This window comes from Lycorma delicatula, chromosome 11 (genome assembly GCF_047948215.1).
Source record: "Lycorma delicatula isolate Av1 chromosome 11, ASM4794821v1, whole genome shotgun sequence".
Taxonomy (NCBI): domain Eukaryota; kingdom Metazoa; phylum Arthropoda; class Insecta; order Hemiptera; family Fulgoridae; genus Lycorma; species Lycorma delicatula.
In genome coordinates, this window is record NC_134465.1 from 66,918,046 (window position 1) to 66,930,724 (window position 12,679).

Consider the following 12,679-nt stretch of genomic DNA (forward strand, 5'->3'; position numbering starts at 1 on the left):
AGTATTAAAAAAAAAAATGTAACTAAATGTGATGCATTAAAAAAATAATGAAAATTATACTGAAGATAAAAATTAAAAACAAAAAACCTTCATCACACATATATAAAAAAAAAAAAATATCAAGACATATCAACCAGGGTTAATAGTGGAAGGAAATGTGAATAATAAAATATACATTAGAGTAATTTCACAATAAAAAACAGTACAATTAAAACAGTTTTAAAAAAATTTAACAAAAATTTATGCATAATGCATTTTCTTTAAAAAAATAAAGGTTGTAAGGAACAGACTGGAAAGTAGAAAATTATTTAAGTTATTGATAACAAAAAAAAAATTAATACACAGTAAAATACATACTATTAATATTAGGTTTTGTAGCATTAGAATTCTTCATCGTTTCATCACTTTTACTATCTCCAGCATTTCTGAGGAAAAGAAAAAGAAAAATTAGCTTACTGCATTATTATTATTATTAACAAGCAATAATAAATAAAACAAATTATATAATAAAGCAGCACAAGAAATATTTTACAAACTACTCTAGTATTTAAATTGTCACGAAGTTAAAAAAAAATTATGGGAACATTATTCAAGTATTAACGATCATTTGATTAACGATCAAAGCAATATGGTTGAAAGCTCAATTTAAAAAGTAAATTACCAATATCATCGAACACTCTCATTAATTGTAAATGATTAGCAGAACCAAGAGAGAAGTTACTGAAGAGGTGGAGTTATGCCTTGTGTGAAAGATTTTGAGTGACATTTAAGGTAACGAGTACCAGCAAAATTTGTTCTAAAACTATTAAACTTTTCACAAAAGCAACACCGACAGAACAATTGTTACCCAACATTCTTGATGGCTCAGAATTAGTCAAATGTGTAATAACAGGTGACAAAACATGAGTGTAAAAATTATGATATTGAAATGAAAGTCCAATCATCCCAACAGAAGCTTCCTGAAAAACCAGATCAAAAAAAGCATATAGAGTTCAATTGAATATTAAGGTTCTTCTTACTGTTTTTTTCCAATTGCAATGGGGTCATCCATTATGAATTCTTACCAAAAAGGCCATATGGTCAGGTCAACAAACAGTATTAATTACCAGTATTAAAAGGTATATATGTGGAATCAAAGAGAAATATTGCAAATACGGATAAAAAATTTTTGGATTTTGCGTCACAATAATGCTCAGCTCACACTTTACTATTAATCTGTAATTATTTAACCAAAAATAACATCAAACTAATGCCTGTCTTTGTATTCTACAAATATGGCATTCTATAACTTTTTCTAGTTCTCACTGATAAACAGAACATTAAAAGACAATGACTTGTGATGATAGATAAAATAAAGGAAAAATCTCTAAATAAACTTAAATCTATACCAATAAACACTTTCCCCAAATATTCTAATTTGACACCCATCTCTGGAGACTACTTTCAAAGGAATATATCAATGTAGAAGAAAAAGGATTTTTTTTTATAAAAATTACAATTATATATATATATATATATATGAAATTTTAAAATGGTCCTGGATTGGCAACATATTTTGAAATAGTAAGTGAAAAATTACTACTTCAAAATCAGGTTTCATAAATTGACATCATTTATGTAATCATAATATGGTGGGTTTTACATCCACCAATCACTTTAACAGCTACTGTTGGAAACAACTACAGAGAGCAAAATACATGCACAATCCAATATTACTGAGGTAATGGATGCATGTCTACTGTAACATATGATGAAAATATTTAACATGAATTTAAGTGATAAAAGAAAATACTGCGAGAATTGGAATACAACAAAGCATCTGAAGTTTCTAAGAATTGCTTCAAGGAATGTTTTCAAAAACTTTAACAAAAAATTCTAGCTAGTTAAGGTAAATACTTTGAAGTATATTTTTTACTTACACAGGTTTTATTTTTAAATAAATGTAAGCTAGGAAGTTTTTGAAACTGTTTTGTTTAATTAATTAGTAATGAAATTTACAAATACAATATTTTATATTTGGAATGATTTAGAAATACCAACCAGTTTTAATTCTTCTTATCCATTATTTTATCAGTTCACTTTTACGTAAGCATTAACAGACAGAACATAATTTAATAATTAATAGAAGTGCAGCAATAATTTTAACCAATAATTTTAATATTCCAGATGAGATAAAAGTACAGCAGTGTTAAAAATTATTTATGATAGTTTTAATCATATAAAAACAAATGTACAGGGTATAGTTACTATAAAATTTATTTATTTATTTTTTTATTTACTGCTTTGTTTTATCCCTAGCACATTTAATAACTTGGAGAAACTTCCTCTGCTTCATCAAGATTTTTTTTATAGAATGTAATTCAAAACATAATTTAAAATTACTTAAATCTAATTAAATTTCATTAAAAAAATGAAGCAGAAATTTCTGTGAGAGTACTAACTAAATTTATTTTTTTACTAATCAATTATGAACTGGAAATCATTTGTCTAAATTACATTAATAAGACAAAATCCGTTTCAATGAATAAATTTGATTAAATATACAAAAAAAGCACTACTACAAAAAATGAAGTAAGCAAGTATACCCACTGACTAACTGATATGGACTGAATAAAATAAAAGGTAAATTATTTTATTAAGTATTTTTACTTTCATGGCTACAGCTCTACTTCTGATATATATAGCAACTATGCTATAAAAGTAAAGTAGAAGGATAAGTTCCAAATTTCAACGTTGTTTTGTGCAAATCTTGACATTTCACAAACTCAGAGTCCTAAAAAACGATAACAATTTCCAGAAGATGTATGTTTATATGTATATGTTTTAGTTTGTATTTTGATTAATATTTCTTGATTTTTACTGATATAAATTCTTCAAAAATGGCTCAAAATTTCCTTTATGTGGAACAATGGTGGGATTAAATTTTGAAAAAATTGACATTATTGGTATTAAGTTTTCGCATTTTGGATTTCTGTACAGTTGTTGTAGAAAATTAAGTTTTAATATGACAAAAGTATTTATTAAGTAATTTTTTAAATTCTAAAATTTTAAGTCGATTTTAATTAGGGGAAGGAGAACATTCAATATTAATTTCAAAAGTTTTCATCTCATATCTTGAAAAGTTGAAATTCTGACTGAAAGCAAAAAAATTTGCTTTATCAAAAAAGGGGTATCATGATATCTATATTTTTCTGGCTAGAATATTCCAGAAGGTGTTGGCTAAACTTAAGGGACCAATTCAGAACATCACAGTAAACAAGAAGTTCATGCGGACAAATCCCTTACTTGCCATTTTCCCTCTATCTCCAATGTTTTATAAACTTTTGTTCCCCTGACAACAGCTATAGGGTGTCCTGAGAGGTGTTGGCCAAACTTAAAGGACTGATTAATACATCGAAGCAAGTAAAACCCTTCACATAAAAAATGACTTACCTCGTTTTATTTTCCCCCTGTTCACCATTTACTGTTTTTTTAATAAGATTTGTATTTTAATAGATCAAGATTTTTTTTTTAAATTTGGTAATTAAATACCCAACATTTACAAAATAAATAGGTTTGAAAAGTTTCCCTACGAAAATTACAAAATTGTAGCTATTTAAATTTGTTAATCATAATAGTTCCGTAAATATTAGTCTTATAGAATTTTTATTAGATAAATTGTTAAGCCTTTCATTGTGAATAAAACGACATCTCATTTATTCAAATCTGTTTACAAACAAACAGCTGTGATATGTCTAAAATTTTTATAATGGAACACAAATATTACACATTAAAACAGGCAAAAAATTGTCAGACTTCATAATTTACAGTCCACACTCCCCCTTTAGATAAGCAAGTAAGGTGGTGTCTGATTTCACATTAATTATTTTTCTTCTACCATTAAACAGATTCTACATTTACAAGAGATTTAATTTAAATATCTTCTTACAAGAAAAATATACAAAGAGTTATTAATTTTTTACATGAAGTAGCATCGTTACATTCATTATCAGCTAGTGAAATATCACCAGAACTTCTAGGAACATTCTGTAAATACCAATTTCTAAATTTTTTTATCTAAAATTGTTTTCCAAAATAATTTCCATCTGTATTTTGTAATTTATTTGGTCGATTTTTAGTAAAAATAATATAATCATTAATATTTAAAAACCCAATGGTACATTTGAAATAAAGGTTTGTAAAGTATGAAACCAAGAAAGTTATATATAATCCTTTGTTGTCTATATTAAATTTAAATCTATTGAAAATTAAATAAAATATTATAATATTTAAAGTATTCAGTAACTTCCATATAATTAGTGCTTCAACAAAATATTTACAGAATATTAACACAATGTATCATTTCTATTTTTTTTAACTGCAATCTAGCAGCACTATTTGTCACTATCTTAATTTGTAATAAGCTTTTCAAAATTCATCAAAAAATGAGAGATGAATCATAATGAGCCACATAATTCAAAGTAAAGGAATGGGTTAATAGCACTGACCTGCATACACAAGTCACCATATGATTTTGATAACTGCTCCAAAAATAACAAGCAAAATAGAATCATATCCACATATACAAAAGTTACCCACTTTTGTTTGCAAATTTCAACTTCGGGACCTCAACTTAAAGTAATGAGAGAAAAACTGGGAATCCAACAAAGCTTTAACCCGTGTAATATTTTTTTCTTATAGCACATAATAGTATCTGGGAAAGGAAAAAAGAAAAAAGTTATTTTTAGACTAATCAGTTCTGTAGTTAGTGCTTCTGTCCACCATACACGTCATATGCAAACTATGCTACAAACTAGATATCCCTGACCAAATCAACCAGATTTTGTAAAAAAAAGAGAACGCAGAAGTAGGCAAAACATATATTAACCAAAAAAATAAATTTCTATTTTAATTAATAAATATTTAAAATACTTACTTTGTATGCTCACCACTTTCTGAATTTGACTGCGGTTTAGCTGCTGCTTTTTTCTTCTGTGTATTATTTTTGTCTGATGGCTGTTGCTGTCCATCAGTTGGATTTTTTTTCGGTTCTTGTGGTTGTGACTGTTTCCGTCGCGTTTTCTTTCCAGGTGCCTCATTCATCTGATTTATATTCTGCTGATTAGGTTCTTGATTAAAATTAGGTATAAATGGAGACTGATTGGTATTAAACATATATTGTGGGTTTCTTTGAGGAAAACTATTAGGATCCATTGGTATATTATAACCACCTGATGGTTGCAGTGGAAATTGTTGCGGTGGCTGGGTAAAATTCTCATTACGTACAAGATATAAACCTTGAATGGGTTGATTTATATCAAGAAACTGTTTGTTGTTAAAAAAAGAATTCATCGGTTGAGAAGGATGAGAACATGAATCTTCAGTAAATTTTGAAGTATTTTTTAATTTATCATTTGGATTTGCCTGTCCAAAAAATGGATTGGAAGCACAATCAATATTATTAGAATTTAGAGGAAAATCTTGATAAGGAGATGTTCTTGTACTTGTTCCAGGAAACCAAGCCGGGTCACTGTAAGACTTTCCTCCATTATTCCCATTACTTTCTGCTTTCATATATTTAGATGAGTTGCTAAAAAAAAAAATATTTAGTTTTAAATACTTCAAAAATACAACACTAATAATAATAATACTAACAGCAATATTTATGTAATTACTCTAGTAATGTAAAGTATGACGGTTGTTCAAAACGTTCTCAACAAAGAGAACAGCATTTTTCTGATTTTTTTTTTTCCATGTAATCAGTCTCTTGCAATTTGATATATTTAGATTAATGACTTTCCAACTTTTTAATATTCTTAGTATAATGTGATTTATCAGACTTTGCAAAATAAACAGTTGTCACTCACAGCTTTCACCTCTTAATTTGAAACGAATCTTTGTCTAGCAAGCCATTTATTAGCCTTTAAAAAGAGGAAATAATCATTAGGAACCACATCTATTAAATAAAGCACATGCATTATCGTAGAGAAAAAACATTTCTATCTGGGCAGATATGGGAATTTGGTCCGAATAGCAACTTTCAATTGGTCCAGTATAGTAAAAACATAATAATCCTTGATGATGGTCCAACATTTTCTTCAGATAGTTTATAAGCACCACAATTTTTATGACGGGTTATCAATACGTGAACCTCACTGTTAAATTTTGTTTTCTTTAATGGAAAACAGCTTCTGAAATAATAGTGATGTTTCAAAGGTTTTTAAAAAGAAACTTTAAGAATTATAATTGGTTCACTAGTAATTATATATTTCAAATGAGGGGAAATATCACTTGAAGACCATCTAAGATCTCACTAAACTTTCACTATTAGTAATAAAAAAATCTTGAAAAATTTTCCAATTCAATTTACAAAGATTGCTGTCAGGCTGTTGAAGAGATTTCTGAATTGATTTATGTTTTGAAGCTCTTGCTAATGAATTTTAATGGTGATTTGGAACATAAAAAAATTATGCCAAATTTTTTTAATTGTGTGATTTGAAACTAAAAAATTTGTGCCTTGGTTATTTATAAATCAGACAACCATGTACACAGATCATATTAACGTGTTGTGATTTGAAGGATCAACTTTAAAATAATCTGACTTTTCTAAAATTGTGACAAGTGATAACAATGTTATGACCCAGAAACAAAACGACAATTGCCAGTGGAAATGACAGAGTACACCAAGATCAAAAAAGCATAAAACATTTAACCAAATGTGAAGGCAATGTTGGTATGTGCTTTTCAATGGGATTCTGTTAATAGAAAATGAATCAACATCTCTACTTGTATATGTTGAGAAGATTGTATGTGATAAAAATGAGAGTGGAAGAATCGTGAGATAAGTTTCTGTACCATAAAAAAGCTCTATGTGACCAATTGTTTCTGTCAAAAACAAGATGGCCATATCCCTCACCTTTGCTATTTGCCCAACCTCACTCAACGTGACATCTTGTTCCTACAAATGAAAAAAAACTCAAAGGACAATTTTTTTGAATTAAAGATGAAGTGGAAGAAACGTCGCGGCATGCCGTGAAGAAAATTCATCTTGAAGAAACCCAAAGATGTTTCCACCATTTGAACAAATGGAATATACTTTTAAGGAAACTAAAATTTTCATAAGTAGAACTCATAAAAAATTATTTTTTTTTATAATTCTGGTTATTTTTGGGTACTCACATATGTAAATGAAAGTATCTAAAACATATAAATGTACATATACATAAGTGTATACAAACATAAATGCAAATGAAACATTAATGTATGCAGACACAAACGTTTTAAACAGAAAATTTTCTAAGTTTCATCCAATAGCCTGAAAGAGATCATGCTTTAAATCACCATTCGAGAAATTTGCAACACCAGTTAGTAGCAATACCCATCTTATCAAAAAATGAAGAATTGTTTAGGGGATCTGAACATTGCTAGGATTGTAACCTAATTATTGAAGTGTATAAAATAAGAACAATATTCTAACAGGTGAAAACATTTTCAAAAAACTAATTCCTGCAAAGATAAATAATGAGCTGAAAGTCAAGAACTTCACTACAGGCTGACATTTTTTTGTGACGAGGGTATAGTAATCAATTTGACAATCTATTAAAAAGTATTTTCTAGTAAATGGTAAAAAATGTCTAGTACTCTTACCCTGATACATTTTCTGCCAAAGCATCAAATTGCCGAAGTTTCTCATTTAAAAGAGCTGTAAGCAGAGATTAAGAAATAAATTAAAGATTTTCATAATAATAAAACCAAAAAACATATTTTTACAGGTATACATATTATTGAATGTGTTGTCCAGTGAGTTTAATTAACATTACCAACCTCCATGGTTGAGTAGGTAGCATCTTGACATTTCGTGCAGAGGTAACAGGTTCGAACCTTGTTCAGGCATGGCATCTTTTTATATGCGACCAATTTTCACTAATGACAATAACTGTTGATGCCAGCTCTTTCATAACAAAAAAAAAAGATTAACATTATTAACAAAAAACATTTATGAACACATGAAAACGGTAAGCTTAATATACACTAAACAATTTAAAAGGTTTGATAAAAAAATACGGGGAATTTTAGTTTTTCTCAAAAAATCTTTATTTATTCATCAATATTGATTTTGTCCCCTTCAAAGTACTCTTTTCAGATATACATTTGTGTCAGCGCTTTTTCCAATCTTTGAAGGAACTTTGGAATGCAATTTCTGGTATGGCATTTAGTTCCTTCAGCGATTCTGTCTTTATCTCTTCAAGCCATCTTTCATGGTTCTTTTCAGCTTGGAGAATAGGAAGAAGTCATAGGGAGCCATGTTTGGAAAATACAGAGGCTGAGGTATCATAATGGTGTTTTTGAAAATTCACAAACAAACAGTGAAATGTGAATAGGTGCAATTGCCTTGAACTGTTTCACCATAAATCTGGGCATTTCTTTGGATTGCTTCATGCAAACCGCCTAGTACTTGCAGGTCCTTGCATCCTTATTGAATCTTATAGTCATTTTCAACGTTGTAACTGGTTGATGTGCTGAAATATCTAGGGTACTCATCATCCTCAACATCTTCATGTCCTTCTTGGAAATGTTTGTACTACTTGTAAATGCTTGTTTTATTCATAGAAGAATAGTCATTCAACATTTTCATTGCAGTGCTGCAGTTTATTCCACTACTAAAGGAGAATTTAATGTAAATTATTTATTCCATTTTTTCCAGAAGTTAAAAATTGCCAACCATACAAAACACATGTAACCTCTTTGAAAGCCAAAAATAAACTAAGCATCCAATACAACTACCAATGTAAACATACATTAAGAAAAACTGAACAAACACAAAAAAAAATTGTGGCAACTGAACTTATACAGCCTGTGAAATTAAAAAATTCTGTATACAGATTTTTAACAATACAAGCAAAAACTCAAAGATATCATACTCAATTATGACAAAACAGATGAACTGATACATTCTTTATTTCATAACCTTCAATTGAGTTCAGTTGATCATGCCAATTGTCAGTTTTACATGAATGACAATAATGCTCACCTGATTTTACTACTGATAATGAGTCCATAGATTCAAAGATCTTTTTATACAGATTGCTGAGGTTATATTAATCTTGCTATTTTGATGTGTTCATAAGTGGTTTTGTTAATGATGATATACATGTTTATGTGTGTATATGTATGTGTGTATATGGGGGGGGGGTGTATGTACATATATATATATATATATGTGTGTGCAAGTGTGCATATGTATGTATGTATGTGTGTGTGATAAATGCAATGTATATTATGAAATACAAGGTCTGTAAATAAAGTAATGAGACCGGTTTAGAAAGACCTTTTATTTACAATCCAATTACACGTGGACTCTCAAAATAGTTCCCTTGGCAAACCATGCAACACTTCAAATGGTTTTTCCACTCTTCATAGCAGTGTTGGACTCAGCAACCGGAATATCGCTTCAGATGGTCGGTTACATTTATGTTTTATACTGTTCCAAAATGGTCTCCTTTGAGGTGTTTTTTTAAAGTTGGTAACAGGAAAAAGTCACAGGGACACAATTCAGGTGAAAAGGATGGTTGAGGAACTATAGGAATGTTTTTCTTTGCCAAAAACTCATTAATTGAGAGTGCAGTGTGACAAGCTGCATTGTCTTGATGCAGGATCCGGTTGTCTTTGATGGCTGGTCTCACGCAGCCAACTCTTTTCCACAATCTTTCAAGAATTTCTAAAAAAAAAAAAAAAAATGGTTTACAGTCTGTTCTGTAAGCAAAAACTCCTTATGGACAATGCCATTTTTAATTTGCTCATTTTTTTCTTTTTTGGGACGTGGTGAGTTTGAAGTGTGCCACTCCTTGCTTTGGCGTTTTGTTTCTGGGTCGTACTCAAATAACCACGATTCATTACCAGTAACAACATTTTTTTAGAAAATCAGGGTCAGTTTCAATTCGCCTAGAAGATCGCGGCACACTTCCATTGTTGTTTTTCTGTTCAACACTGAGGTTTTTTGGGACCAATTTTGCAGACTTTTTTCATGTCCAATTTGTTTGTCAAAATTTGATGGACCATGGTATGGTTCACATTCAATTGTTCTGCAATCATTCTGACAGTTAATCGCCAGTCATACAGTATCAAATCTCAGATTTGCTCAACATTGGTGGCATGTTTTGACGTTAACAGTCTTCCAGAGTATGGATCATCTGCAGCTGATTCCCAGCCATCTGAAAATGCTTTAAACCACCAAAAAACTTGAGATTGTGACAGAGCGCCAACTCCATATGTCCTTTTCTATTTTGAAAAAGTTTCAGTTGCATTCTCACTGAGTTAAACAAACAAACTCGACTGCACAATATTGCTCATAATTAGTATCAGTCATTTTTGTAACGCACAACAAAAACTTGCATCATGAAAATTTTGCTTACGTCTCACATGGCAACAAGAGATTAAAAATATTAACACTTAATATAAATAAACTCTTCATGTAACCGTATGTTTACTAGTAACTTTACAATGTTGCCACTTTGGCTACCAAAAAAAAACTAGTCTCATTTCTTTATTTACAGACCTTGTATAGTATTTTATATTCACTTATAATGTAACTATAATATCTTTACAAAAATGTTAACATACTACAAGTAATAAATAAAATTAAAATAAAAGTATTCAGAAATTACGTATATTTTTTATTATATATTTATTTATACTACATTTAAAGAAATAAGATCCTTGTTATAGGGCTGAAAGAGTAATGATTACAATCAATTTTACAAAAATATATGAATATAAGAAAACATATAGTAGGGCCAGTTAACTATACATCAAGCTTTTATCTTCATGGCTCCCACACTAACATGAGTAGGCTATCATAGAGGGATATACTGACAGCAAAGAAGTGGAAGGAGATGGGTAGTTAGCTACCTCAACATTTACGAAGATAAATGCTGATGTTTGATAAAACAATGGCAACTTACGGTTGATATAACTGCTTCACATGTACTATCAGTCACGGAAATGCTCATTCCATTACTACAAAGCGCTTTGTGTTTCACAAAATCTATGTGAGGTAGGTTATAATATTAGTTCCAAAAATTAGAAATATGCCCGACAGGAAATTTTTCAGACTACTGAATCAATTTCAACAAGAAATAATTTTTTCATTTAATAGTCACATGTGACGGACATGGGTCCATCACTACACTCTCAAGTCAAAATCTGTAGTACGAAATAGCACAGCAATGGAAATCTTGACTTGTAAAAAAAAACATCTGTCAGGAGGAAGAGTCCTAACAACCATTTTTTGAAAGTTGAGAGGTGTACTACTTACTGATTTTCTCCACAAGTATCACTCTTTCAATGTTGCATACAACTGCCAGCACTTTCAATTTGTCCAAGAGTTAGCCAGCTTTGACAGAGAAAGCCACCTTTAAGAATAAAAGGCACTGTCACCCAAACAGAGATACGATTCTCCTTTACAATGCCAGCCCTCACACAGTCATTAGTATTTGAGATAAACTGGAAAACCTTACAAAAATCCTTATACAGTCCAGATTTATCCCCCTATGATTTATTTTTATTTGGGCCACTGAAAGAGACACTGGGAGGACATCAATTCCAGAGAGACAACAAAGTAGAGAAGTTTGAACACATCCTGAAATGTTTTATGAAAAAGGGATCCACAGTTCTCAGTGTTAGAACAACTAGTAGAACCTCAGGGAGACTACACAGAAAAGTAATAAATTTGTTTTATATTTTTATCCAGTACTAATAACTGTTAAAACAAAAGTTAGTTTATAACTAACTAACCCTCATAATAATAATATCTAACAGTAAAAGTAAATTCAATCTAAATAAAACAATAACTGTGTTTATAATAGAAAAAAAAAACAGATTGAACAAAACAAGCAAGGAAAATAATAATAAAGTATTGAAAACAAATGAAAAAAATAATAAATAAATAATAGTATCAGTGTGGGTTACTATTCCACCATCTGGCACATCACCAGATGGTGGACAGGGGTAAGCTCAGCAGATATGCAGGGTAAGTCAATCAAGTCACACAGTTTAAATATCTAGGTGAAACGATTCAGGAAAATGGAATCAAAAAAACAGCCAAATGAAATTAGATGGCAAAAAATGGAATCAGCATATCATCTCGCCTATAACATTTATAACAAAAATGCATCTTATACATATAAAATTATTACATTATAACACAGTCTTAAATCAGAATATCTCTTTGGATCAGAGATACTTTATTTTGAATAAAAAGGGAGATATAGAAAACACTGAGAAAATGGAACGCAAAATAATGAGAAAGATTCTAGGACCAAAATGTACTAGTGAACAATACAGACTCAGAAGCAATCAGGGAAGCAAACAGTACACAAATATTCACATGGTCATTAGAAAATGCAAGAACTTTATGAACACAAAAAAATGAACCCAAATAGACTTGCAAAACAAGTAGTAAAATTCTATGAAACCAGAAATAAACCAAATACAAACACTATGGAATGGATTGGTGAAATTAAAAATGACCTAAAGCTGGCAGGAATAATTAAAGCAAACCATTCGAAACAGAATAATTTTTGCATACAAAATTGAGAAATGACAAGTTGACTCATAGAGAAGACCGGAACACCTGGCTCCAGGTGTTCCGGAAAAATAGACTCACAGAAGAAGATTGAAAGAAATATGGGCACAAAGAATG

At 29.9% G+C, this 12,679-nt stretch overlaps 1 protein-coding gene across 9 annotated transcripts in view; it reads right to left on the reverse strand.

Annotated features, from left to right (window-relative positions):
- LOC142332080 (uncharacterized) overlaps positions 1–12,679 on the reverse strand; it is a 127,466-nt gene that overhangs the window by 54,556 nt on the left and 60,231 nt on the right. For 8 of the 9 annotated variants that reach the window (XM_075378276.1, XM_075378273.1, XM_075378274.1 and 5 more), the window contains 3 exons: positions 7,627–7,681; positions 4,916–5,569; positions 358–425 (listed from right to left, as the gene is read on the reverse strand). In XM_075378276.1, coding sequence (XP_075234391.1) covers positions 358–425; positions 4,916–5,569; positions 7,627–7,681 — 777 coding nt within the window. The remainder of the gene's footprint in view (positions 1–357; positions 426–4,915; positions 5,570–7,626; positions 7,682–12,679) is intronic. The other variant, XM_075378277.1, reaches the window with a different exon arrangement.